At 45.2% G+C, this 27,297-nt stretch overlaps 1 protein-coding gene across 1 annotated transcript; it reads left to right on the top strand.

Moving 5' to 3' along the window:
- The first annotated feature begins 18,714 nt into the window (after positions 1–18,714).
- CD209 (CD209 molecule) lies at positions 18,715–22,239 on the top strand. Its single transcript, XM_047826695.1, has 8 exons — positions 18,715–18,860; positions 19,019–19,093; positions 19,228–19,314; positions 20,023–20,100; positions 20,403–20,480; positions 20,697–20,848; positions 21,299–21,411; positions 21,786–22,239. Exons 1-8 carry the CDS (start codon positions 18,821–18,823, stop codon positions 21,925–21,927), a joined length of 765 nt encoding a protein of 254 aa, XP_047682651.1. The 5' UTR covers positions 18,715–18,820; the 3' UTR covers positions 21,928–22,239.
- The last annotated feature ends 5,058 nt before the right edge of the window (positions 22,240–27,297 follow it).

Raw genomic sequence — 27,297 nt, forward strand, 5'->3', positions numbered from 1 at the left:
AAATTCTGGAACTGTAAGAAAAGCCCCAAAACATATTTCTAAAAACTCTGGTGGTAAAAATAAATATAATGCATTCCTTCTCCCCACATGCCCATATCCCCTTTCCCAATTTTTAATTTTTTTTAAGAACAGATCTTTACCTCCCTTCGTTTAAAGTCAGCTTATGTGCTGGGCATTTCATAGTCTTGAGAAAGTTATAAGGTGACTTTGGACTTGCAGGGTACGAAGCTGAAATGAATCTCATCGACACTGTCCCCTGATTTCCTGGGTGGGCTTGAGAGGGGGCCACAGACCTGCATGAACATGGTTAGAAATGTGATACAGGATGTTAAGTCAGGAGGATAAGAGTAATGCCAGGACATGATAAGGATCAATTGACCAGCAAGGGACAATCCTTATGTTGGCTGTCCATGGTACCTCAGTGGGTGGGGGCGGGGGGGAGGAGGATTGAGGAGCCATCATAAGGGCCAAAGTCTTGGGATTTGCCCCGGTTTCCAGAGATCTTCCCCACTAGTGATCCCCTCAGAAAAGAACAGTTTGGTGTGAGCCATACCTTCCGAGGGACAGAAAAACCTGGACAGGTAGCCAGGATGTGAGAAACAAAAAGGTCTGCGGAGGCACATGTCAGGGTGGAGTCCGGGGTACCCCGGAAAGGAGTCATGACCAGCTCATTTCTGGGGTCTTTCCTGGGAGATTAGCAGCATCTGGTGTCTGGTGAATAAAGTCAAATACAAGAAGGATGCACAGGATATTTGACCCTCTTGTCCTCACATGGCCATTTTCTCACAAAGGATGGTTTTATTCTGGGGACACTTTGATTCCATTTTTATAAGCACAGTGGAAAAAAATCCAACACATTTCTGTTGGAAAATACTTTTGAATCACAAACTGCATTTAGCCAATTAGATTCCTGGATCCTTTTTCTATTTAGTGGAGCTAAACCGTTCCCAATTTTTTTTTTCTATGCTCATTTTTACTTGATTGAAATCATCTTTATCGGGAACATTTTTTACCATGTGATTTTTGGAAACATTCGATTCATTAATGAGGCTCATTTTGTCCAATTTTTACCAACTGTCAATTCTACCACTGTGATTTTTTTGGTGTGTGGCTGTCATATCTTCAGAGTCGATTTTTGCACATTCAAGTTTATTAAAAGACTCTTCGCTCAGTATTTTTCTGATAACCAGTTTTAGCACAATAAAAATTTTTTTCTGGGTTAAACTTTGGACTCAAAATTCATTTGTTGTGAATACTGACCATGGGAGCCTAGAATTTATTTGTCTCAAAGAGAGCCGAGAAAGCCACAGTATCTGTAGCTCCTCTTATGAAGAGGTGAAGTGTGTTTTCTTATCACTTGAATCTGACCTAGCTTTGTCACTTGCTCTGACCAACAGAATGCATCAGAAATAAGCCTGGGGTAATTCTAAGCCTAGACCTTAACAGGCGTTGTGACTTCTTTTTCTTTTTTGAAAAATGTTAATTGTGATTATATATATATATATATATATATATATATATATATATAATACGACATGCCCTTTTTTTAATTGTAATTTTAATTTTTTTCATTTATTTATTTTTGAGAGACAGAGAGAGCACAAGTGGGGAGGGGCAGAGAGAGAAGGAGACAGAATCCAAAGCAGGCTCCAGGCTCCGAGCTGTCAGCACAGAGCCCGACGCGGGGCTTGAACTCACAAACAGAGATCATGACCTGAGCCGAAGTCAGACGCTCAGCCGACTGAGCCACCCAGACACCCCAACACTTGCCCTTTTTAAGACTATAGTTCGATGCATCAAGTACATTCACAATGTTGTGCAATCATTGCAAATCATTCCAAAATGTTTTCATCATTCCCAAATGGAAACTCTGTCCCCATTAAACACTAACTCCCCATCCCCCCCATCCCTAGCCCCCTGGTTACCTCGATTCTACTTTCTGTCTCTATGAATTTGGCTCTCCTAGTTACCTCATATAAGTGGAATTACCCAATATTTGCCCTTTTGTGCCTGACTTCTTTCACTTAGCATAATGTTTTCAAGATTCATCCATGTTGTAGAATGTGTCAGAACTCCATTCCTTTTTTATGGCTGAGTAATATTCCATTGTGTGTGTGCACGACGTGCTGTTTATTCACTCCCCTGTTGATGGGCACTTGGGTTGTTTCCATCTTTTGGCTTTTAATTTTTTTATTTTTAAAAATTTACATCCAAATTAGTTAGCATATAGTGCAACAGTGATTTCAGGAGTAGATTCCTTAGTGCCCCTGACCCATTTAGCTCATCCCCCCTCCCGCAGCCCCTCCCGTAACCCTCAGTTTGTTTTCCATATTTATGAGTCTCTTCTGTTTTGTCCCCCTCCCTGTTTTTAGATTATTTTTGTTTCCTTTCCCTTATGTCCATCTGTTTTGTCTCTTAAAGTCCTCATAGGAGTGAAGTCATAGGATTTTTGTCTTTCTCTGACTGACTAATTTCACTTCGCATAATCCCCTCCAGTTCCATCCCCGTACTTGCAAATGGAAAGATTGCATTCTTTTTGATTGCCGAGTAATACTCCATTGTGTATATAGACCACATTTTCTCTATCCATTCATCCATCGATGGACATTTGGGCTCTTTGCATACTTTGGCTATTGCCGATAGGGCTGCTAGAAACATGGGGGTGCAAGTGTCCCTTCGAAACAGGACACCTGTATCCTGTAGATAAATGCCTTGTAGTGCAATTGCTGGGTCGTAGGGTAGTTCTATTTTTAGTTTTTTGAGGAACCTCCATACTGTTTCCCAGAGTGGCTGCACCAGCTTGCATTCCCATATTTTTTGGCTTTTGTGAATAATGTTGCCTCGAACATGGACATGCCAATATCTCCTTGAGTTCCTGCTTTCAATTCTTTTGCTATCTACCTAGGAGTGGAATTGCTGGATCATATGGTAATTCTGTGTTTGGCTCTTTGAGGAACTACCAAAGGGTGTTTTCCACAGTGGCTGCATCATTTTACATTCCCTCCAGCAATGCACAAAGGTTCCTATTTCCGCACATCCTGGCCAGTACTTGCTTTTTTTTTCATTGAAAAAAATTTATAGCTGTTTTAGTAGGTGTGAAATGTTATCTCATTGTGGTTTTAATTCGTGTTTACCTAGTGACTAACAGGGAGAGAGCATCTTTTCATGTGCTTATTGGTCATTCGTACAGCATCTTGGCAGATATGTTGTTCAAGTCTTTTCCCCATTTTTTAAACTGAGTTGTATGTCTTTTTGTTGTTGTTGAGCTGCAGAAGCTCTTTATATATTCTGGATATTAAGCCCCTATGAGATATATCATTTACAAATATTTTCTCCCATTCAGTCAGTTGTCTTTTTACCTTCTTGAGAACGTCCTTTGATGCACAAGGATCTTAATTTTTGATGAAGTCCAATTAATCTGTTTCTTTTTTGTTGTCTGTGCTTCTGAGATCATATCTTAGAATCCATTGCCAAATCCAGCATCATAAAGATTTAACCTTACATTTTCTTCTACAAGTTGTTTGGTTTTTGTTCTTATATTTAAGTTGTTGATCAATTTGCAGTTAATTTTTATATCTGGTGTGAAGTAGGGGCCCAATTTCATTCTTGTGCATTTGGAGATCCAGTTGTCCCACCCAGTTATTGAGGACACTATTTTTCCCCATTGAATGGACTTGGTACCATTGCAAAAACTCAACCGAACATAGATGTATGGGTTTGTCTCTGGGCTTTTATTTCAATTCCATTGATTATATGTCTATCCCTATGTCAGGACACAGTGTTTTGCTTACTGTAGCTTTGTATTAAGTTTTGAAATCTGAAAATGTGAGTCTTCTAACTTTGTGTCTCTTTTTTTAAAGATTGTTTTGGCTTTCTGGGGCCCCTTGCAATTTCATATGAATTTGAGAATTGGCATCTCTAGTCTGCTAAAAGGACTTGTTGGAAGTTTGGTATTTTTTAATCTGCTGATAGCTTTGGGAAAGAATGACTTTTTTTTTTTTTTAAGAGAGAGAGAGAGAGAGAATGCACAAGCCGGAAAGGAGAGAGGCAGATGGAGAGAGAGATCTTAAGCAGGCTCCACCACGCTCAGTGTGATCACAACCGTGAGATCATGACCTGAGCCGAAATCAAGAGTTGGACACTTAGCCAACTGAGCCCAGGTAGTATTGATATCTTAAGAATATTAAGTTTGCTGGGGTGCTTGAGGGGCTCAGTCAGTTGAGCGTCCAACTTTGGCTCAGGTCATGATCCCACAGCTCGTGTGTTCAAGCCCTGCATGGGGCTTTGTGCTGACAGCTCGAAGCCTGGAGCCTGCTTCGGATTCTGTGCCTCCCTTTCTCTCTGCCCCTAACCCAGTCACATTCTGTCTCTGTCTCTCTCAAAAATAAATAAACATTAAAAAAAAAAGAATATTAAGTTTGCCTATCCTTGAACACAGGGTATCTTTCCACCTGTTATGTATTCTTTAACTTCTTTCAGCAATATTTTGTAGTTTTTTCAATGTACAACTTTCCACCTCCATGGTTAAATTTATTCTCAGGTATTTTACTCTTTTATTTAAAACACTTTTTTTAATGTTTATTTTTGAGAGAGACAGAGACAGAGCGTAAGCTGGGGAGAGGCAGAGAGAGAGGGAGACACAGAATCCAAAGCAGGCTCCAGGCTCTGAGCTGTCAGCACAGAGCCTGACGTGGGTATCGAACTCATGGACTGTGAGATCATGCCCTGAGCCGAAGTCGGGTGCTTAACCGATGGAGCCACCCAGGCGCCCCTCCTTTTCTTGATCTTAGGGGGAAAGTTTTTGGTCTCTCACCGTTGAGAATTGTTGTGGTCCCTTTAGGCTTTCATAACAAAATACCATAGAATGGGTGGCTTATAAACAACAGAAATTTATCTCTTTTGTTCTGGAGGCTGGAAATTAAATCAAGGTAGTGGTAGATTCAGTCCCTAGAGACTTCCTTTAGCATTTCTTGCAGGGCAAGTCTAGTGGTCATGAACTCTCTCAGCTTTTGTTTGTCTGAGAATATTTTGATTTCTTCTTTATCTTTGAAGGATAGTTTCGCCAGATATAGAATTCTTGGTGGATAGTTTTTTTTTTTTTCCTTTCAGCACTTTAAATATGTCACCACAGTCTCTTCTGATTGCCATGACTTCTGGTGAGAAGTCAGCTCTTAGTATTGAGGATCCCTTGGAGATGATGAATGACTTCTCTTGCTGCTCTCAAGATTTTCACTTTGTCTTCTGACCGTTTGATTACGATGGGTCTCAGTCTCTTTGAGTTTCATCTTATTTAGAGCTCGTTGAAGTTCATGGATTTGTAGATCCATGTTTTTTACCAAATTTGGGGAGTTTCAATCATTGTGTATTTTTGTTTGTTTGTTTTTTGTTGTTGCTTTCTTTTTGTTTTTGTTTTCAAATGGTATTTCTACCTCTCTCTCTCTCTTCTCCTCCTGGGAATCCCATAATGTGTGTATTGGTCCATTTGATTGTATCCCAAAGGTCCCTTAGACTCTGTTTATTTTTCTTCATTCTTTTTTCCTTCTGCTCCTCAGGTTTGATAATCTCAATTGTGCTATCTTCAACTTTTCTGATTCTTTCTTCTGCCTGCTTAAATATACTGTTGAACACTACTAGTGATCTTTAATTTTCAGTCTTGAACTTTTCAATTCTATGATTTTTGTTTGGTTCCTTTTTTATAATTCCTATCTCTTTATTGACATGCTCATTCTATTCATACAGTGTTTTCCCCATTTCTTTTAAATCTTTGTCCATATTTTCTTTTCGCTTGTTGAGACCAGTTAAGACGGTTGTTTAGAAATCTTTTTCTAGTAAGTCCAGTGTTTGGACTTCTTCAGGGATGGTTTCTGTCAATTTGTTTTTTTCCTTTGAATGGGCCATACTTTTATGTTTGTATGCCTTTGATTTTTTTTTTTTTTTGTCGAAAACTGGACATTTGCATGTTTATAATGTGATAACTTTGGATATCAGATTCTCCCTTGGCTCCCGAATTTGATGTTGGATGTTATTGTTTTTGTGTTTTGATTGGTGAGAGCTCCAGTAATGCATTTTTTAAGTAAGTGACTTCCTCTGACAATTCTTGCAAATACCATATTCCTTCATGTGCATGGTCACTGAAGTCTCTGTTGCTTAGTTTGTGGTTCAGCTGGTGTTTTTGCAGAGATTTGTTTTAAACACCAGGAGCTAAAAAAGCAAGCAAATAAAACAAAAACCCCACCTTTCTGTCTTCACAAATGGCTTCTGTGCCAGAGCACTCCTTCAACACTTAGCCAGGCTTGCACTGAGCCTAGAATCAGCCTGAAGTAAACCTTGGGGTCTTCTCAGGTCTTTTCTGAGCATGTATTTTGCCTTGGGCATGCACCAGACTTTCTACATCCCAGTTGATACACAGGTGTTTCTGAATATCCCAGTTTTCCAAAAACACTCTCCCCAGCTTTTGATCCTGAGCCCCAGGCAATGTAGTGTATGGTTTGACCATAATCTTTGCCTCAGATGTCTACAGGTTGTTAAGCCAAGTTTACTTGAATGCCAAGTAAGTAAAACAGAGATGTGTACTTTGTGTCAGTCTTTCAGGTAGTTTCCAGACAGGTTAGAACAGGCACTCATTATAATTTTTGAATAAAGCCTCCTCTGTTCCCTCCAGAACCAGGGACAAGGGTCTCACACTGGGAATATGGGCTTCCCTTTTTAAGACAATGCCATACCAGGGAGAGGGTGGGACAAGGGCAAATAAAAATGCCACAAAGCCTTTTACCATTTTGGAGTTGCCCTTATGATTATGATTATTATTATTATTATTAATTCAGGATTTACTTGGTTGCTCTAAATCTTTGACTGTTTTCCAGAGTTCTGAAAATTTGGTGATGACAATTTATACTTGTTTTTTGCTGTTTCTATTGGGGATGGATGAAGGCTGCCTACTCTGATTTAGCCCAAGCTAGCCTGGGTCGTGAAAGATATATGACTCCATCACTTCTATGGCCTCAATCACCAGCCAGTCAACCTCCAGCTATGAATGAGGCCATCTATTCCAATATTTTATGGCTGTGTAACAAACCACCCCCGAACTCAGTAGAAAACAGTAGCCATTTTTCTTTTAAATATGTTTGTGGATTCTGTGGACAGAATTCCGTGGGGGGTGGGGGGCGGGGGCTGGTTTATTTGGCTCCATGGCATCTAGGGCTTAAGCTGGGAAGACTCAAAGGGCTGGCATTCCTGAGTGGTTTGGGGCTGAAATTATTTGGGGGTCATCTTTATTCACATGTCTGGTTCCTGGCTGGGACTGCTCAAATGGTTGGGGTCTCATTGTACTACTCTCTCTGTAGTTTCAGGAACCTCCATGCGGTCTCCCCACATGACATCTATAGCATGGCAGCCTTGGGGTAGTTGGACTTATTACATGATGCCCCAAGCCTCTGAAAGTGAATCTTCCAGCAAACAAGGGAGACGCTTGCATGGTTTTTAATGATATAGCATTGGAAGTCATAGTATTGCTTTTGATATACCTGTTGGTTGAAGAAGTCCAACCACACTCAGATTCAAGGTGACCTCTTCTCTTGATTGTCTAAGTATTTTCGTGGTTAAAGTATTTTCAGTTATGTTTTAAAACTTCACCGGCGGGGCACCTGGGTGGCTCAGTCAGTTGAGCGTCTGACTTCTGCTCAGGTCATGATCTCACAGTTTGTGGGTTCAAGCCTCGCATCAGGCTCTGTGCTGACAGCTCAGAGCCTGGAGCCTGCTTCAAGTTCTGTGTCTCCCGCTCTGTCTGCTCCTTCCCCATTCATGCTCTATCTCTCTCTGTCTCTCAAAAATAAATAAAAGTTAAAAAAAAAAAAAACTTCACTGGCTAAGTAAACAAACTTAGCTAACCTACAGATGTGTGAATGAGCCCTGCTATGCTCAGCAGAACTTTCCATCTGAGCCTGACCCAAATTTCTGAACCACACAATGTGAAACAAATAGTTTTTATTTTGAACTATTGATTTGGGGGGTGGTTTGTTAGGCAGCAATAGCTAACTGACACATCTTGGCAGGTAAAGCACACTCATCAAGCCTAATATCAGCTGATCACTTCCTGGAGCCCTACAAGGTGATGCAGGTGAGCAGACCCATGGCTTCTGTAGGCCAGTGGCTCCTCCCTGTCTGTGTTCACCCTACAGTCTGCCACCCCTGGTTTAACTGCTATAAAAGGTCCATCCATCCCACTGTTCTTTGATTCATTTCAATATCCTTTGAACAGAACCCCTGAACATAATAAAAGACACGTTGAATTGAACAATCCCTAACTATTCTACTCTTGATCCATACAGCTTGCTCCATTCAGTATTTCGTTTTACAAATATTAAAGGAGCATCTACAACAGGCCATTCACCCTTCAAAATACTGGAGAAGTGATAGTTAACATGAAAAAAGTGTTGCTTCTGTAATAGAATTTGTATTCTGGTGGGATATGGTAAGCAATTTCTAAAATTGTTCCCAGAGGTCTCCACCTCCTGGTATTCATGGCCTTGTGTAATCTTCTTCCAAGGAGTGATTTGCTTCTAACTGATATAATACCTCATCATTGAAAGAAATGTCATTTTTGTGACTAGGTTACAAAAGATTCTGACTTCTATCTCTCTGGCACATTTTCTCCCTTGTTGGCTTTCATGAAGCAAGTTGCCACGTTGGAACAATTCATGTGGCAAAAAAAAAAAAAAAACCTGAAGGCATCCTTTGGCCAACAGTCAGCTAGGAGCTGAGGCCCTTAGTGCAACAAGAACTGAATGCAACCAAAAACCATGTGAGTGAGCTTGGAAATAAATCATTCCCCAGGTGAGCCTTCTGATCAGATCCTAATCGTGGCCATTCCCTTGATCTCAGCCTCATGAAACACCCCAGGCAAAGGATCCACAAAGTCATGTCTAGATTCCCAACCCACAAAAACCTGGGATGATAAATGTGTGTTGTTTTAATCCATTTGGTTTGTAGCAATCTCTTTTACAGTAATGGACAATGTGAGGGGAGTTGGGATAAATAAATGAACAATTCAGAAATAAATCACAGAGTGATACAAGCTATCCAAAGGATACAAGAATGGGGTGCCTGGGTGGCCCAGTCAGGTGAACATCTGGCTCTTGGTTTCAGTTCAGGTCATGATCTCGTGGTTCGTGAGTCCAAGCCCTGCCTTGGGCTCTGCGCTGACAGAGGCTGCTTGGGACTCTCTCTCTCTCTCCCTCTCTTTTTGCCCCTCCTGCTCGCTCTCTCTCTCTCTCTCTCTCTCTCTCTCAAAATAAATCAATAAACTTAAAAACAAAACAAAGGACCCAAGAAGTGGGGAAACCTGAACAGACTAAACATCACAGGAAACATTGGAAAGGAAGGTAATTGAAGATTTCATATGAGAAATAGCACTGGGCCAAGGTGGTTCTATAGCCTCACCTTGGTCTCCCTATACCCTAGCTTGACCATTTGATTCCTATGACCAGTTTGTACTTTCATTCTCAACCTGTTGGATCTTGGAGAGTTTCTCCTTCAGTAATGGCCTTGGTGCCTCCCTCTGACTTTGCTGTCCCCGTAGACCCAGGCTGACTTCAGTCTAGAGAAACTGGAGTTTCTGGAAACCGGACCAGTTTCTGGCTGCCTTTTGTCCTCAACCTCCCAACAGCAGAAGGGGATTTGGAGAGCAAAGACTCATGAATGCCAGGCGCATTTCAAGGTCAGGCAGAAGAAGAGGAGCCTGTGAAGGGGATGGAGGAGGGGCTGGGGAGATTGAGGAGACCCCAGAGAGGACGTGACCAGGGAGGGAAGTCCTGGAAGAGTGGAGTTTCAAGCAGGAAGGAAGAAGCTCTTCTTAGGGGGTGGGACCACGACAACAATGGGTCTGTCGGTTTTCCCTAGGCAAACGTAGATACCATCATTGGTCGCGTTCACGGAGTGGGGGGAGGCAGCAGTGAAGAAAACCCTTTCCCAAGAAGTTTGGTGACACCTAGAGGACTAAAGGTGATGAGAGAAGCCAGGCCTATGTTCCTGGAAGTCTCTCTGTTCCAAGACGTGAGGCACAGATCATCCGCATCCCCAGGAACGAGTTTTCAGGACAGAAGCAAGAATGGACCCAGGCGTTGGCTTCCCTGCAGGGCAGAGCTCTGCGGTGGGGCCACGCCCTTCTTCCTGGTGCTGTCACGGGCAGCAGTGCCCAGGAAGGACTAACACCCATGGAAAATGAGCAGACCCAGAGGACTGTGACGTCACTCTCAAGAACTTGCAAACATAGGAGACGCGGAGGAAGCAGGGGTCCCAGCCAGTGCGAAGGCAAGGAGGCAGGAACGTGTGTCATGCCTTCTGTAAACCAGCGCTGAAGCCGCCTTGGGCGCTGGGTGGCACTGTCCAGCCTGGTGAGACACCCAGCGGGCTGCCCATTTCTTGATTCCTGACCACAGCCCTCGGTGGTCTCCTTCTGGTCTGTGGCTGTTAGCTGAGGTTCACGGAATTCTGCTGCTGGCAAGTTCCTGAGAGGCCAGCCCCAGCCTGGCCAACATTTCAAAGAAGGAGAGAATGACATCTCTAAAAGCACAGGTGTCACTTGTCTGAGCCATGAGAGGTTAAGTGGGCTCTGACCTGGGGTAGATCTTGGGGGGAAGATTTTGTATCAAGTCAAAGCTTACAGGGTGTGTCAGAGTCCGTGCAGCCCAGTTAGTTTGGGAATGGGCTGCAAGTAGGTAGGGAAGGAAGACTTCCTGGAAGAGGTGGAATTGAAAGGTGATGAGATTCGTTAGTGGAAGAGTGGTGAGAATGTGGGTGGGGATGTAGGACTGAGCAGCCACGTGAGGTGTTGAAGTTGAACTGGGCAGTGGAGAGAGCCAACGTTTGCTCATTCCGTTTGTCATTTACGGAACACCTCTTCTGAGCCAGCTTCTCTACAGGGAACTCGGTCTGCAGGGGGGAGGCAGATCTGAAAGACAGACCCAGGAAGAGCCTGGAGGACGCACCTGCCCCAGCCTGGTGGGCATCTAAGATGGCTTCTCCGATAGAACAAGAAATATAGTTAGTCTTTGTGTTTGGCTCCTGGCAGAAAACTCCTAAGACCTTTGTAATTCTCTGAGTGATAAAAGGATCATGTGTTATTTATAAGGCGCCCCTTTGCATCATACCTGAGTTTATGTTAACAAGATGACTCAGCAGAGGGCCTGGATGGGCCTGGTCCCCATGAAGGTCAAGGGATTTGAAGGTTGGAGCTTCTAGGGGCTGGAGGTTGAGCTCTACAACAATCCTTGAACAACAAGACTTGGTTAGCTTCCTGGTTAGTGAGGTGTCCGCATGTGGCTGTGCAGCTCAGTTCCATGGGGACCCTCTGGACTCATTCTGGACACCCCTTCATTTGCCTGCTCATCTGTGTCCTTTATAACATACTTTATAATAAACCAGGAAGTATATGTAAGTTTCCCCATAAGTTTTATGAGTCATTCTGGCAAGTTATTTGAAGAGTCCTGAGGAAGGGGTCATAGGAACCCCTGATTTATAGCCACTGGCTCAGAGGTATGGGTGGCCTGGGCTTACAATTGGTGTCTGAAGTTGGGGACAGTCCAGTGACACTGAGCCCTTAACCCGTGGGATCTGTTAAAAACAAGGCAACAGGCCCCACACACGCCAAGCCCCATGGCACGGGATGGAAGCTTAACTTAATCACTGTTTTGCTCTCTCAGAAGTGGAAAATTTTATAATGTTAATTTTATTTTTGAGAGAGAGAGAGAGATCCACCAGGGGAGGGGCAGAGAGAGAGAGAGAGAGATTGAGAGCGAGAAGCCCAAGAAAGCTGCACACTGACAGCAGTGAGTCCAAAGCGGTACTCAAACTTACGACCCGTGAGACCATGACCTGAGCGGAAGTCAGACGCCCAACTAACTGAGCCACCCAGGCGCCCCATCTCAGAAGTGGAATCTTAACCAGCCAGTCCGGAATCACCTGATCAGCACTAGTTAGGTGACCTGCTTCATGGACCCCTGCTGTCCCCTACACGGCAAGGAAACTTGCAGCAACCAACCTGCTGTTGTTGTTGTTGTTGTTGTTGTTTTAAGTGGATTTATTTATTTTGAGAGACAGAGAGTGTGTGAGGGAGGGGCAGAGAGAGAGGGAGAGAGAAGCTCAAGCGGGCTCTGCACTGTCAGTACCCAGCACCCAATGCGGGGCTCGAACCCATGAGCTGTGAGATCATGCCCTGAGCTGAAATCAAGAGTCGGATGCTTAACCGACTGAACCACCCAGCTGCCCCTAATCAACCTGCTTTTTGGCCTGGCACAATTTCCTTGTTCTTCCCTCTTCTGCCTATAAAGTCTCTTGCCCTTTAAGCTCCTCAAAACTCCTTTCTATCCCCCATATTAGATGCTGCTCAATTCATGACTAATTGGATAAAGGCAATAAGGTCTTCAGTTGAATTTTTTTTTTTTTTTAATCAGATCCGATGCTACCTCCAGGTTGATAATGTCATCACGGAGTGAAATTTGTGGGACGTCCAGTTGGTGTCAGCTGAGACTTAGAACACAGTTTGGTGACGCTGGAGCACACGCAGAACTTCCAGAGAGAAGGCGGTTGTGCTTTGGGGGAAAGGCTACACTCTGAAGGGCGAACTGCTTGCGCAGAGACGGAATGGGGAGGTGGGAGGAGGAGTGTCGTCAGGGCGACTGGCACACGCAAAGATCAGGAAGTGAGGCAGAATGTGACTTCCCAGGGGAACTGAAAGTCTTTCAGCAGGACTCCAAGTCCCAGGAGGGAAAACTGGATGGCCAGTCTGGGATCCATCACAAGGTGTTCAGCCGCAGACGGAAGGGTTAATCACAAAGGTGGTAGGACTTGGCCCGCCCAAGAGAGAGCATCTTGTCTGGCGTTCGGACGAGGGGTTGATGTCACGGCTCCGCTCGTGTGTCTGCAGATGGGAAGTCAGCGTCTCCTCTGAAAGTCCAGCTGGGCACCAAGAAGATGCTAACCGAGGCAGACCTGGACCCCAGCCCTGCCTCTCCTGCTGTGCAGCCACGGGCAGGTCTCCTCCACTCTCTGAGCCTCCGGCCGTCCCCATGTGTGAAATGTACAAGCGATAATAATTCATTTAGGCAGACCTTTAACAGCCACGGATGGAATGAGAGTTCTTGACCCTGGGGACAGAGCAGTGAAGAAAACAGACTCAGTCTCCTCCCCCTGAACAGCCAGCCCCCCGCTGTTGTTATAAATCCTTTGGCGAAAGACAGCCCCCCCCCCCCCCCGCCTCCATTCGCTGACATATTGTCAGCGGGGCCTCCACGTCATAGCAGCAGAGCTGAGCGGTTGTGGCAGAGACCGTATGCCTTGCAAAGCCAGCAAGTATTTACGAGGTGCCCCCTTGGTCTAGAAAGTTCCGTTCTGGGGGAGACAGGTAGTTGACAGATACACAAGTTTGGAGGCTGAATCTGCCGCCTCCCCTCCCCCTGCCTTCCTCCTTCCCTCAGACTTCCTGAGTCTGAGAGCGCTATCAAATCCCGCCTCCCGCTTTTTTCAGCTGGCCGGAGTTTGGGGCACAGAGCCGAATGAAGAGGAGGTCTGTCCTGCAGTTCCAGCATTCATGGGCAGGTGACACAGTCCTGTTTTTACTCCCAGGTAAAGTGGGAACAACAGTGGCTGCGAAATGGGAATTGACTGAGATCACGTCCAAAAAAGCATTTAGCACTAAGTGTTCAAGGAATGCTGGTAGGATTTTCACTTCTGGTTACAATGCAGAAGGACCGGGGCCGCCTGGGTGGCTCCGTCAGTTGAGCGTCCGACTTCGGCTCAGGTCATGATCTCGCGGTTCGGGAGTTCGAGCCCCGCGTCGGGCTCTGTGCTGACAGCTCGGAGCCCGGAGCCTGCTTCGGATTCTGTGTCTCCCTCTCTCTCTGCCCACCCCCCACTTGTGCTCTCTCTCTCTCTCTCTCTCTCTCAAAAATAAATAAAACACTAAAAAAATAAAAATTTAAAAAATGTAGAACAACCCAAAAGACCCTCGCTATCATGGCGACAACTAGAAAAACCCATTCTTTCCGATGGAGCTAGTTCAGAGTGGTGGATGAAAGGGAGTTTTGATGAGCTGGTTTTCAGAGATAAAATGAGCCCTTTGTAGGTGAGTCAAGAGCAGTGGCATCTTCTATACCCAGGGGCAGGCGGACGCCAGTTCTGGGTATGGGAAGGCTTGCAGAGATAAGGACATGTTTCAGGGACAGAGGAAATCAGCCAGTTACTGGAAGACGAGAGTTAATGTTTCAAGTGGCGGCCACTAGAGTGTTGGAGTCCAAACCTGGTGAGGGGGACATCCACATGGAGGGTTGTACTGGTATGGGGGGGCCAGAACCCAGGCGAGGTAAGGGCAACACGGTGGTCAGTCTGCCTGGTGGGAGGAGTCAATGTCCAAGCAAAGTAAGGAAGACATCCATACAGGTAGAGGAATGGTGTCAGAAAGGGAGACTGATTATATAGCGGGGCATTCATTCATTCAGGATAATGGGAATCAGGTTTCCCGATATCAGACATCAGCACCTGATATCAGGGTGCTGCCAAGTTGGACAGAAAGAAAACTAGAATGAACCCTATTGTACTTAATTGGAGGTGTTGGTATAAAATCATGGCTTTCAAAATATTTAGAGAAGTGCACACGTGTGTGTTCCCATTTGTCTACTGAGAGGTCTTGGGACCAGTGATACTTCAAAGAAATGACCACACTTAACACCCAGGTCCTGGTTTCTGAAATGCCATTCTCCGCTTAAAAGCAACCCAGCCTCTTTGGGAAATGGCTGACTCCAGAGTTGGGACAGGGAAAGCCTGGAACATCCAGTTAGAATAGAAAGGAAGTGTTGGAGTAGGTCATCAGGAGGACCACTGGTTGACCTGTGAGCCGGACCTGGGCACTCAGAGGCTCCTCTCCCATTCCTCAATCTTTGGAATGTGGGTTCTATTTGCCTTTTCTATTCCCAGAGGCTGCCCCAAGGACATAGCCTTGAGCTAGCAATGTGGTGCTGAGATATACCATCTGGATGGTATATATGAATGTCCCTTTAAAAAAATTTTTTTTAATGTTTATTTATTTTTGACAGAGAGAGAGAGAAAGAGCATGAGCAGGGGAAGGACAGAGAGAGAGGGAGACACAGAATCCGAAGCAGACTCCGGGCTCTGAGCTGTCAGCATAGAGCCTGACATGGGGCTCGAACTCACAGACTGCGAGGTCATGACCTGAGCCGAAGTCGGACGCTCAACTGACTGAGCCACCCAGGAGCCCCGAATGGGTCCCATTAAGGTCTCTACATAAACTTTTAAGATTCTGGTGGGCAGGTGTGGAGATCTACTCGTCTTGCAGACACCCAAGACAAGCCTCGAATGTCATTCCTTTGCTTATTAAAAGTGCCACCTACCGATCTGGAGTGGCCTTCTTCTTTCTTCCTGCCCTATATGTATGGGGACTAGTTTCAGATTTCACCCAGGGAAAGTCCTGAGGTTGCAGACCAACAGGAAGGAAAACTGATTGGCAAGAAAACGGATAAGCAGATGTCAAGAGGACACAGAAGCCGGTTTGAAAGGCTTCCACTGGCCAAATCAAAGACAATTTAAGCATCAAAAATATGGGAGGAAGAAGCAACATCAGCAAAAATGCCACAGTAAGTTTTGTCCTTCTAGGAAAGCGATGGAATAAACTGCAAAATTTGTCAGAATCAGCATTTTTAGAACTCTGGAAATCAACCAAAATCTCACAATAATCCAGGGAGCATGTAGTCAAGAAAAAGAGCTGAATCTCAGTAAAGAACAGTGAGCTCAGGAGAATCTTAACTTACTCTGGTTCGATTCCCCACCCTCCAACTCAGAAGTAGCCCTGAAAAGTAACAGTCTGGATAGCTGGTTCTGGAGGAAGAAGAACGTAGCTGGAGCTCTTAAAAATCCTCACTGCCGAGCAGGAGTCATCATTTGATCTGTCTGATTTCCCTGGAAGCCCACACTTGAAAGGCTAGTCTTCAACTGACCCTGCTTGAACTTGCCCAGTGCTAAAAGCCTTTCTCCAGGGGACACTCCTCAAACGTTTTAACAGGACAGCTGCCTGAGGCAATGAGGCAAATACCAGCCTAATCAAAAGTCTCAAAAGGAAAAGTTAAGGAATGAGAGATGTCCTTGGGGCTTTGAAAAGTTCTGATATATTCTTGGGATCTGAAAGGTCACCTGTACGCACAGGGGTTTGTGCACACCCAGGAAAGATCTGAGAAAGCCCTAAGCTCTCAGTTCTGGCTGGCTTTAAGGCTCTGGGAAAGCAGGAAGTGAAGGCTAAGACAGAGCTTCAAACTTTCTGGCTGTGTGTTGAAGGTGTGTCTGAACACACAAAGTCCCTCAGCAGAGACTGGGAGACTTTTAGAGGCATTCAAGGAAATCTCTGTCCAGCCATCAGCTAACTTCTAAGCTAATTGAGTAGAGATTTTAGTGGGCTTACATGACAGAGACTTTACAGAATTAGTTCAGAAAAGTAATTAAATAAGCAAAAAACAACAAACAACAGTGACAACAAACCTTTAGGAGGAGGAAAACTCTGATTTCCATAGCTGCCGTATTATTTAAAGTGTCCATTTTTCAACAAAAAGATTATGGGCCATACGAAGAAACAATGAAATATTACCCATACACGGGCAGGGAGGCAGGGGTGGGGCAGAAAAAGTGACTAAAAACTGTTTCTGAGAGAGCACAGATGTTGGAATTACTAGGCAATGATTCTAAATCAGTGATTTTAACTAAATTGGTATTGATCCTACCTAGATTGTGATAAATTAATATGTTAATAGTAATCCCCAGGGCAACCAAAAAATAATTCAAAAATATATAGTAAATGAAACTAATAACCAAGAAACACCTAAGACATATAAAAAACAAATAGCAAAATGGGAGATGTAACTCCTACATTACCAGTAATTACATTAAATATAAATGAACTAAACTCTCCAATTAAAATATAGAGATTGGCAAAAAATTAAAAATAGAACTACCCTACAACCCAGCAATTGCACTACTAGGTATTTATCCAAGGGATACAGGTGTGCTGTTTCGAAGGGGCACACGCACCCGAATATTTACAGCAGTACTATCAACAATAACCAAAGTATGGAAAGAGCCCAATGTCCATTGATGGACGAGTCGATAAAGAAGATGTGGTGTATATATATAGATAATGGAGTATTACTCGGCAATCAAAAGGAACGAAATCTTGCCATTTGCAACAATGTGGATGGAACTAGAGGGTATTATGCTAAGTGAAATTAGTCAGAGAGAGACAAATATCATATGACTTCACTCATATGAGGAATTTAAGATACAAAACAGATGAACATAGGGAAGGGAAACAAAATAATATAAAAACAAGGAGGGGGACAAAACATAAGAGACCCTTAAATACAGAGAACAAACTGAGCGTTGCTGGAGGGGTTGTGGGAGTGAAGATGGGCTAAATGGATAAGGGGCATTAAGGAAGACACTTGTTTGGACGAGCACTGAGTGTTTATACATAGGGGATGAGTCACTGGAATCTACTCCTGAAATCATTATTGCACTATATACTAAGGTGTAAATTAAAAATAAATAAATATAAATAAAATGTAGAGATTGACAGAATGGCCTAAAAAAGATGATGCAATTGTATGCTGTCTACAAGAGACTTTGCTTATTTTTAATGTTTGTTTATTTTTGAGAGAAAGAGAGAGAGGGGGAGAGGGAGAGGGAGAGGGAGAGAGAGAGAGAGACAGGATCTGAAGCGGGCTTCTTGCTGACAACCTCGAGCTTGACCTGGGGCTCTAACTCATGAACGTGGAGTTCATGACCAGAGGGGAAGTCAGACGCTTAATTAAAACTAACTGAGCCACCCAGGCACCCCAAGAGACTCACTTTAGATTAAAAAAGAGAGAGAGAGAGAGAGAGAGAGAGAGAGATAGTAACGTACAACCAATTGAATCAGGTTGGAAACCAGGGGTCCATACATATGCAAAAGGAGAGTTTGATATACACGTTTCAGAGTGACTCTGCAAAATGCTTCATAATCAAAAAGAGGAAAAGAGTAATTGCTTAATAGTTGGTTAATCAAGGGAACGTTAAGTAGTGGTTAAGCAGGGACCCAGAGGCCCACCTGCCAGGGTCCTATTCCGAGTACCGCCACTTACAAGCTGTGTGACCTCAGGCAGTTCCTTTCCCTCTCTGTTTCTCAGTTTCCTCATCTGTAAAGCAGCGGAAACACCGTGTCTTCCTCATAGGGCAAATGTGAGATCTCTCAGGGCACGCCCCCACCCCGCAGCCAAAGACCACCAGGAACTCACTCGCGGTCGAACAGATCCAGATTTATTGCTTGTTCCACGAGGGGGAACACACACCCTGGGGAACTGCGAGGCACGTGCCAAACGCTATTGCTACTGAGCACCTATTATTAGAATAGGCGATGTATATACCCAGCACTAGCACCCCGTGGTAAACCTCACAGAAACAGTTCGAGGCAGGGCGCTTGTCCCGCTTCCCACCCGAGGAAGCTGAGACTCCGACCAGGCCGGGCCAGCGCTCGCAGGACTGGATAGGGTTGGAACAGCGCCTTGTGACCCCGGGGTTGACCGTGCGGCTCCTGCCCCCACCCTCCGTGCCTTCTCTCCTACTTGTGTCAGCACTTCATTCCTCCACCCTCTTTTCCGAGAGGAAGCAGTGTCCTGTTTTGTGTTCTTCTTCCTGAATCGGGGAGGAATGTTCCTGAGGAGGGGCTGCTGGGGCAGCACGTGGGGTTATAAAAACCACCGCGTGGAGGGGAGCCGGAGAGAAGAGGAGGATGGCGGAGATGTGTGACCCCAAGGAGCCGGATGACCCCGGTGAGGCTGAGCCCCCACCCTGGGGTGACGGCAGGGAGGGCCGGGCTCCCTCCAGGCTCCCGGGGGAGTCAGGTCTGGCCTCTGGCTTGCAGTCCTGACGGCGGGGCTCGGGCAGGCTCGGCTTCAAAGCTCGGCTAAGTGTGTTCTGTCCCGTTCAGAGGTGGAGGTGTTTGGGAACCAGAGACTGGCTAAGAAATACACCGGCCTGCTCAGGAGCTCACGGAGCCTGCCAGGTACCGAGGTGGGCGTGTCTAGAGCGGGCATCCGGGCAAGGGGCAGCCGAGAGGCCTCCGCTCCAGCATGAGGGTGGGGTGGGGCAGGGTCCGTCCCTGCGGACCTCAGCTCTGCCTGTCTGCTGGTCCTTCAGGGTGTCTGACCCAGGCCCACCTGCCTCTGCTGCTGCTTCTCGTCTCTCTGGGCTTCTTCATGCTCCTGGTGACCACTCTGGTTCAAGGTGAGTCGGAGGCTGGGGGCTCGGAGTCTTGGGTCGCTTTAGGTTGTCCCTCCGGGAAGGTCTCGGTGCTATTCCGCATCGCCTTCTGTGTGGCTGGGGGCTGGTCACTACCCCTCTCTGAGCCTGTTTCTTCATCTGTGAAGTGTAGCTCGTCTTCCTCCACACGGGACCTAGGCTCCCAGAGACCTTGAAACCAGATTTGACACCAGGTCAGGCCTGAAGCTGGTGCTGATGCAGGGCAATTCTCGGGGCTCCTGGGTGGGTCAGTTGGTTGAGCGTCCTACTTCGGCTCAGGTCATGATCTCATGGTTCATGAGTTTGAGGCCCGCATTGGGCTCCCTGCTGTCGGCACAGAGCCTGCTTTGGATCCTCCGACCCCCTCTCTTTCTATCCCTCCCCCACTTGCTGTTTCTCCCTCTCGCTCAAAAATAAATAAACATTAAAAAAAAATTGGGGCGCCTGGGTGGCTCAGTCGGTTAAGCATCTGACTTCAGCTGGGGTCATAATCTCTTGGTTGGTGGGTTCGAGCCCCGCGTCGGGCTCTGTACGGACAGCTCGGAGCCTGGAGCCTGCTTCGGATTCTGTGTCTCCCTCTCTCTGCCCCTCCCCTGCTCACACTCTGTCTCTATCTTCCTCTCTCAAAAATAAATATTTAAATTTTTTTTTAAATAAAAAATAAATAAAGGGGAATCCTCTGGTCTGTTGCAGTCTCCAGGATCCACCAATCCCTGCAGAGAGACACAGGGGACCATCAGGAGAGGAACCATCAGGAGAGCCCCGGCCTCGGTGAAGGGCTAGATGCTGGGTTTGGGGCAGGAGAGGGCTCAGAGGCTGTGTGACTTTGGATGAGCCACCGCATACCCCTCCCCGCAGGGGTGAAGGAGGGAGGGTAGAGGTGGGGGAGGAGACTGGATCCCCGGGTGAGACCCTGGGGACGATGTCAGGCAAGTCATTTTCAGAGCCTCAGTTTTGTTGTGTGCATAATGGACTCGGGGTCCATTGTGAAATCTACTGATAATGTTGTCACGGGGCCCTCTCCACACCAAGCACACCCTAGGTGCTTAATAATTGAAGTCTTCTTTTCCCAGGGGATGTTTCTCAGACCCAGAAACAATCATCCCTGGAGGAGATACTCCAGCAGCTGACCTGGATGAATGCCACCCTGGGTAAGCGTCAGACGCCAAGGTTGGGAGGGAGTTTGGGGATCCCAGGTGGGGCTGGAGCCCACCTTCTATGGCTCCTGGCTTCCTCAGGCTGGGGTCCATCACACGGATTTCCTGGGGACTGAGCCGACAGCTGAACACAGGGGCCCGGCCCTGGGTTCCCAAGATCTGATGCACCTGCTGGGGGCCTGTCTGTCCCAACCCCACTCTCCTCCCCAGCTGGCCTGTGCCGCCACTGCCCCTGGAAATGGGAACTTTTCCAGGGAAGCTGCTACTTCTTCTCCCTGACCCAGAACACCTGGAAAGAGTCCATCGCCGCGTGTCAGAACATGAGGGCCCAGCTGGTGGTCATCAACAGCACTGAGGAGCAGGTGAGCTGAGCAGAGCGCCCGACTGGGGCGGGACCTCGGGAAGGCCAGCGAAAAGCCTTCTGTCCCTCTTCTGCCCTCCCCAAGATGGAGGCTTGGGGCGGGGAGATGGCAGGAAAGGCTTCCTGGAAGAGGTGGCCTTGGGAAGGTCATGTGAGAGAAGAACATGCCCAAGAGGAACCCATGTGTGAACAGAAAGGGAACTCAGAGCCCTCTCGAGACTGTGCAGAATCTCTCCCCAGACATGAAGCCGAGGCTCAAGTAAACACGTTTCCACATGTGTACGCACATTAACACAGCCACGACACGCGCGCGTGTGAACACATACAACTTGAGTGAGGGCTATCGGCTGGACCACAGGTCTTCCATGGGGCGGGGGGGGCAGGGGACCATGGGAATGTGGGCAGACATGGGGAAGGGTGATGTCTCACTGCCCGTCCTCCCCCGCCCCAGAAATTTCTGAAGTCTTGGAATACGAAAAATAGCCAGCGCACATGGATTGGCCTCAGTGACCACCACAATGAGGGTTCTTGGAGATGGGTGGACGACACTCCCCTCCAACTCAGGTGATCTCCCGGAGACAATGGCCTGGGAAGGGTGGGCGCTGAAACCCAAACCTGGATGCTCAGACTCTGGAATTGGAAAGCATCATCTGATGGGCTTGCTCGGTGGAGATGCAGAGTCCTGACTCCATCCCAGGGTGATTCTATAAATCTAGGTGTGGGCCCAGGAATCTGCATTTGTACTTTGCAAGCGCTGATTCCAGTGGGAGTGGTGTTTGAACCCTCGTTTTGAAAACGCTGCCTCTGAATCCTCGCCACTCTCTGACTGCTCCTGGGGCTTTTGCCACCAAAGGCCAGGGACCAGCTCTTCCAAGGGTGGGCTGGGGAGTGGGCTCTGGGTGGAGCAGGGGGGCCGATGGCTTTGATGGTGTTCACAGCTTCTGGAAAGAAGGGGAACCCAACAACCACGGGGATGAGGACTGTGTGGAATTGTACAGTGACGGCTGGAATGACAACAGATGTAGTACAGAAAACTTCTGGATCTGTAAGAAGCCCTCGTCCCCCTGCCCAGGCCTCTGAGGGCCAGTGCTCCCCATGCCCCCCCCCCCCCCCCGTCTCCAGAGATCAGGCAACGAGCTCATGCATGCATGCTGCTTGTTTCTCTCGGGCTTCATTCTTTCTGCTTCTCCTGCTGGTGGACTCCCATCCTTCTCCTGCATGGAGGCCTTTAAGATCCTGAGAGAGATTCCGAGACCCCCTTCTCCTCTAAGATCTGTCCCTTTGTAGGCTGTAGACGTCTCCCTTCTTCTGTTGATGGTCTCAGCCCCTCTCCAACACCCCCCATGACATCCCCTTAATAAAGTCACACACTGCATTATGTGTTCCATTGAACTTCTGTCTATTTTTTTGGCCACTGTTTCACTTACTATAGTGTTAAATTATATTTGATATAAACGAGGGTATTGTTTTCTTTCACTCGGTTTCTCTCTACTACTGTGTATTTTATTTCTCAGATACAGTTTTGGATTAATTTGTAATTTGGGTTGGGAATATACATATATACATATAAGTATGTACATGTCTATGTGTCTGGCTATCTATTTATCTATCATCTATCTATCATTTATCTATCTATTATCTATCTATCTATCTATCTATCTATCTATCATCTATCTATCTATCATCTATCTATCCATCACCTATCAACCAATGTATCTATCTATCCATCTATCATCTATCATCTATCAATCAGTGTATCTATCATCTATTATCAATCTATTTTCTATCTATCCATCTATCTATCCTCTATCCATCTATCTATCCATCTATTATCTATTTATCTATCATCTATCAATGTATCTATCTATCTATCTATCATCTATCTATCTATGTGTTCATTCATTCCTGAACACATCATGTCTTTATACGGCACTTTTAAATGTCCTTCAGTAAAGTTTTGTGACTTTCTTCATAAAAACTTTATTACTAAATGCATGTGTTAGTATGCTATTGATGCTGTAACAAATTACCACAAACTTTGTGGCTTAAAACAGCACAACTGTACCTCTTACAGCTCCAGACATTCAGTGTCTTAATTGTCTTCGTGTCCTTAACCTTTTTGACAAATACTAGTCAATTATTCCTTTTTTTAAAGTTTATTTTTATTTTCTTTTGAAGGTGGGGGGAAGGGACAGAGAGAGAGGGAGAGAGAGAATCCCAAGCAGGCCCAACACTGTCAGTGCGGAGCCTAACACAGGGCTCGAACTCACAAACCGTGAGATCAAGAGTTAGACGCTTAACCAACTGAGCCACCCATGCGCCCCTATTTTTAATTTCTTTAACTTTATTTTTTAATTTTTAATTTTTTAAATGGCATCTGTGCCCTTTATTTCTTTTTCTTAATTTTTTTAAATGTTTATTTATTTTTGAGAGAGAGAAACAATAACTGGGGGAGGGACAGAGAGAGAGGGAGACACAGAACCCAAAGCAGGCTCCAGGCTCTGAACTGTCAGCACAGAGCCTGATGTGGGGCTGAAACCCATGAACCTTGAGATCATGACCTGAGCCAAAGTCGGACACTTACCCGACTGAACCACCCAGTCGCCCCTCCCCTGTCCTTATTTGTAACATCTTTCAGCAACAGTGAGAGACCTGGCTCTCATTATTCACAATATATTTGCTAATCATTTGCTCAATCCTAGAATACACAGGAAGTAGTTTCAGAATTTATAATTCATATCTCTGTGAGAAACAATTATCCTGTTGTTGAAGTATATCCTTTCATGGATTCTTCAGCAAAGACTAATGGGTACAGAATTCCTTAACATCTTGTGTGTAATTGGAGGACAGCTGGGCTGGGTATCAAATCTTAGGTTTGTGCTTTTGTTCATTGAGTTTTTGTTTTGTTTTTTAAAGTTTGGGTTTTTTAAAAAAGAGAAATGGGGAAGGGGCAGAGAAAGAAGGAGAGAGAGAATCTTAAGGGCCCTGATGCAGGGCTTGATCTCACAGATGGTGAGATCATGACCTGAGCTGAAATCAACAGTTGGTGGTTGCTTAACCACCTGAACCCCCCAGGTGCCCAGTTTTGCTGTGTTTTTTACATGACACTCATTGTTGTCTTGTTTTGAATGTTAGTTTTGAGAAGTCTTAAATCAGTAGAATTCTTTTGACTTGGTAAATTGTTTGATCTGGAGGACTTAAAGATTTAATCTTTGAAATTGAATAATTAAAAAATATGTTTCAGAGGCGGCCACTCTGAGTTAATTTTCCTAAGTACCTGCTGAGCCTTTTCAATGTGTAAATTCAGGTGATTTTCTATTTCTGAAAAAATTTTTTTGAGTATGGTTTAAATATTTAGCTCTGTTTTATTTTGTCTTTCTTCTCCAGGGACTCCAAAAATACACACATTATTCTTTCAGTCTGGACTTCCATTTTAATCCATTTCTCTCTGACCCTGTTTGGCTTCTTTCTCAAGTCATTATTATTTTTTGTTGTTGTTTTCCTGTCTTTTTTCTTCTATGCTTTATCAAATTTTCATTGGAGTCTATTCTCTCTTGAGTACTTTATAATTTATTCTACAGGTCTGAGATAATTTTGCCTTTTCTTCTATTTATTTCCTTCATTTATCCCTGTCCGTGTCAGTATTTTAGTTTTTGAATTTTTGATGTAAGGAGATTTTTTTTTTTTTTCATATGGGCAAATGCCCGTTTGACTACACAGTATTGAATTCTGTTTGGAGCGCTGACTTACAATTTCCTTCTACATCTTGACTCCTTTCTGGGAGTCGTTTTTCCTTTGTTGATTTGTGTGGATTTTCATTTCCTGAATTTTTGCAATTACTCTCTGTGGACTTAACTATGTTCCTTTTGTTCGGGTTTTTGTTACCGGGAACAGTCCATGAGCTATGAGGCTTGATGGCGCCCTCTTCTGTCAACACAGCAAAGGGACTTACTTTTGTATTTTTTGTTCTGCTTTGTTGGTGGCAGGAATAGGTTGAGAGACCTCCAATTCATAGTTTTCTTTTGTCTTGAAGGGCTCTACATTTCCCCCTTCCATTCCTCTTCACCACCAGATTGCCAACCAGCTCCTCTCTCTTCCTTTTTCCCCTTTCTTTCTCCGGAAGCTATGCGTATTGAAGACTGTCCCTTATATTCATTCCTTTTCTAGAATTTGCACTCTCTCTGATCTGCTCAGGCATCACTGCAGTATTTTCAGGCGTAGGGTGAGCTTAGTCTATCCAGAGCTAGTTCTAGATCAACCTCAGATTGTTTTGCTAGTTTCCCTTTTTTGTATCCACTGTAGTTTTCCTCCATTGCCTTTGATTCAAGCATGAAGCACAAGGGTGGAGCCCTCATATTTCAATTCCATGATTCTTCACGTTTCCTCATGATCCTTTTACATTCTGGCATTCTTTGTGTCCAAGCTATACCATACCTTGCTTCCCCCTCTTGTGTTCTGTTGTTTTGGGAAGAAATATTTGGGAAACAGATAGATCTCCCCATGGTGGGACCCTCTTGAGATTCTTCATAACTGTTCCGATACTAATGGATAATGTTGTCAACACCAAAAGACATGAGTGGCATTGGTATTGTTTTTCTAGGCTTACAGGGGACTCCCAATTGAGTTGACCTTATTTGCCAGACTGAAGATTGACCACAGCCAAACCACAGCCAAGATGGTGGTCTTCAGTGGAGGGTGGGATGCGGACAACAGAGGTTATGGCATCAGTAAACAGAACTGCTATCACTAGATATATAGGGTACTAAGGAAAGGTCAAGTGAAAGCTAACAGTTCAGCACTATTCACAATAGGCAAAAGGAGGAAACAGCCCAAATGCCCATCAACCGATGAACGGGTAAACAAACTCTAGTATATTCATACAATGGGATATTATTCAGTCATAAAAAGGAACTAAGTACTGACACCTGCTACAACATAGATGAACTTTGAAAACATTATGCTCAGTGGGAGAAACCAGACACAAAATGTCACATATATGGAATGTCCAAAGTAGGCAAATCTTCGTAAAGGCAGAAAGCAGATTCGTGGTTGCCAGGGACTGGGGGAGGGGAGGGGGGAGTAAGTGCTAATTGGTCCAGGATTTCCTCTTTTGGGTGATGAAAAGTTCTGGAACCAGAGAGTGGGGATGGTTGCGCAACATTGTGAATGTGCTCAATGCCCCAGAATTGTACACTTTAAAGTGGTAAAAATGGTCAATTTTATGTTATGTGTATTTTACCCCAATGAAAAGGAAGTTAATGTTTCACTAAATATTCTGTTCTGTCCATTTGAATCTATGAGGGGATTGGATCTGTCACTCAGTATCCCCCAAATGACAGGTTCCTGGCAAATGTGGAAAAGCTGGGAGGTGGTTCTCTTGTCCACCTTCATGGCCACTTGGGCGATCTTGTGGCCAGTGCCATTGCTTCTTGGTTATAGGCCTATGAGACTCTTCTCAAGTTATCAACTATGAATATCACCTACTGGCTTGTTATGTGGAAACATCTGTTCTTTTGACTTCATCCTTTCTTGTCAAAATCAGATGGAAATTTCTAGACCCCCTTTTTTTGTAGCTGTTTAACTTTATTATTTTTTATTTTTATTTTATTTTATTTTTAACTTTTTTAAAAATTTACATCCACGTTAGCGTATAGTGCAACAATGATTTCAGGAGTAGCTTCCTTAATGCCCCTGACCCGTTTAGCCCATGCTCCCTCTGTTTGTTCTCCAGTAACCCTCTGTTTGTTCTCCATATTTAAGAGTCTCTTATGGTTTGTCCCCCTCCCTGTTTTTATATTATTTTTGCTTCCCTTCCCATATGTTCATCTGTTTTGTATCTGACATTCCTCATATGAGTGAAGTCATATGATGTTTGTCTTTCTCTGATTAACTAATTTCGCTTAGCTTAATACCCTCCAGTTCCATCCACATAGTTGCAAATGGCAATCAGCTTACGTTCTCCTGGTTCATGAGTTCGAGCCCCACGTTGGGCTCTGTGCTGACAGCTCTGAGCCTGGAGCCTGCTTCAGCTTCTGTGTCTCCCTCTCTCTCTGCCCTTCCCCTGCTCACGCTCTGTATCCCTCTCTGTCTTAAAAATAAATAAACATTTTTGAAAAATTAAAAAAGAAGAGGGAGAGACACCAGAGCTCCCTCTCTCCTCCATGAGAGGTACAGCGAGAAGGCAGCCATCTTCCAGCGAGGAAGAGAGCTCTCACCAGGAACCATATCTACAGGCACCTTGACCTTGGACTTCCCAGCTTCCAGACCCCTGTTGCTTATAAGCCACACAGACTATGGTATTTTTAAAATAGCAGCCTGAGCCGAATAAGACACATGCCTCTCACCCCATTCCTAAAAGCACGGATTTAAAATGATCTCCCTGTTCAGGGCCCAGGACTGGCTTTGTCCTTTTCAGCTGTAAGGGTGTGTATGGGTTAGGATGTGTGAAGT

The sequence above is a fragment of the Prionailurus viverrinus genome, chromosome A2, assembly GCF_022837055.1.
Source record: "Prionailurus viverrinus isolate Anna chromosome A2, UM_Priviv_1.0, whole genome shotgun sequence".
In the NCBI taxonomy this organism is placed as follows: Eukaryota; Metazoa; Chordata; class Mammalia; order Carnivora; family Felidae; genus Prionailurus; species Prionailurus viverrinus.

What these genes read in the sequence shown, in the direction of transcription:
- CD209 (XM_047826695.1), top strand. Translation starts at nt 18,821, where the DNA reads ATGGCGGAGATGTGTGACCCCAAGGAGCCGGATGACCCCG. An exon ending in GGTGACCACTCTGGTTCAAG is followed by an intron (nt 19,315 to 20,022) that starts GTGAGTCGGAGG and finishes GGTCTGTTGCAG; the next exon opens with TCTCCAGGATCCACCAATCC. An exon ending in CTGGATGAATGCCACCCTGG is followed by an intron (nt 20,481 to 20,696) that starts GTAAGCGTCAGA and finishes TCTCCTCCCCAG; the next exon opens with CTGGCCTGTGCCGCCACTGC.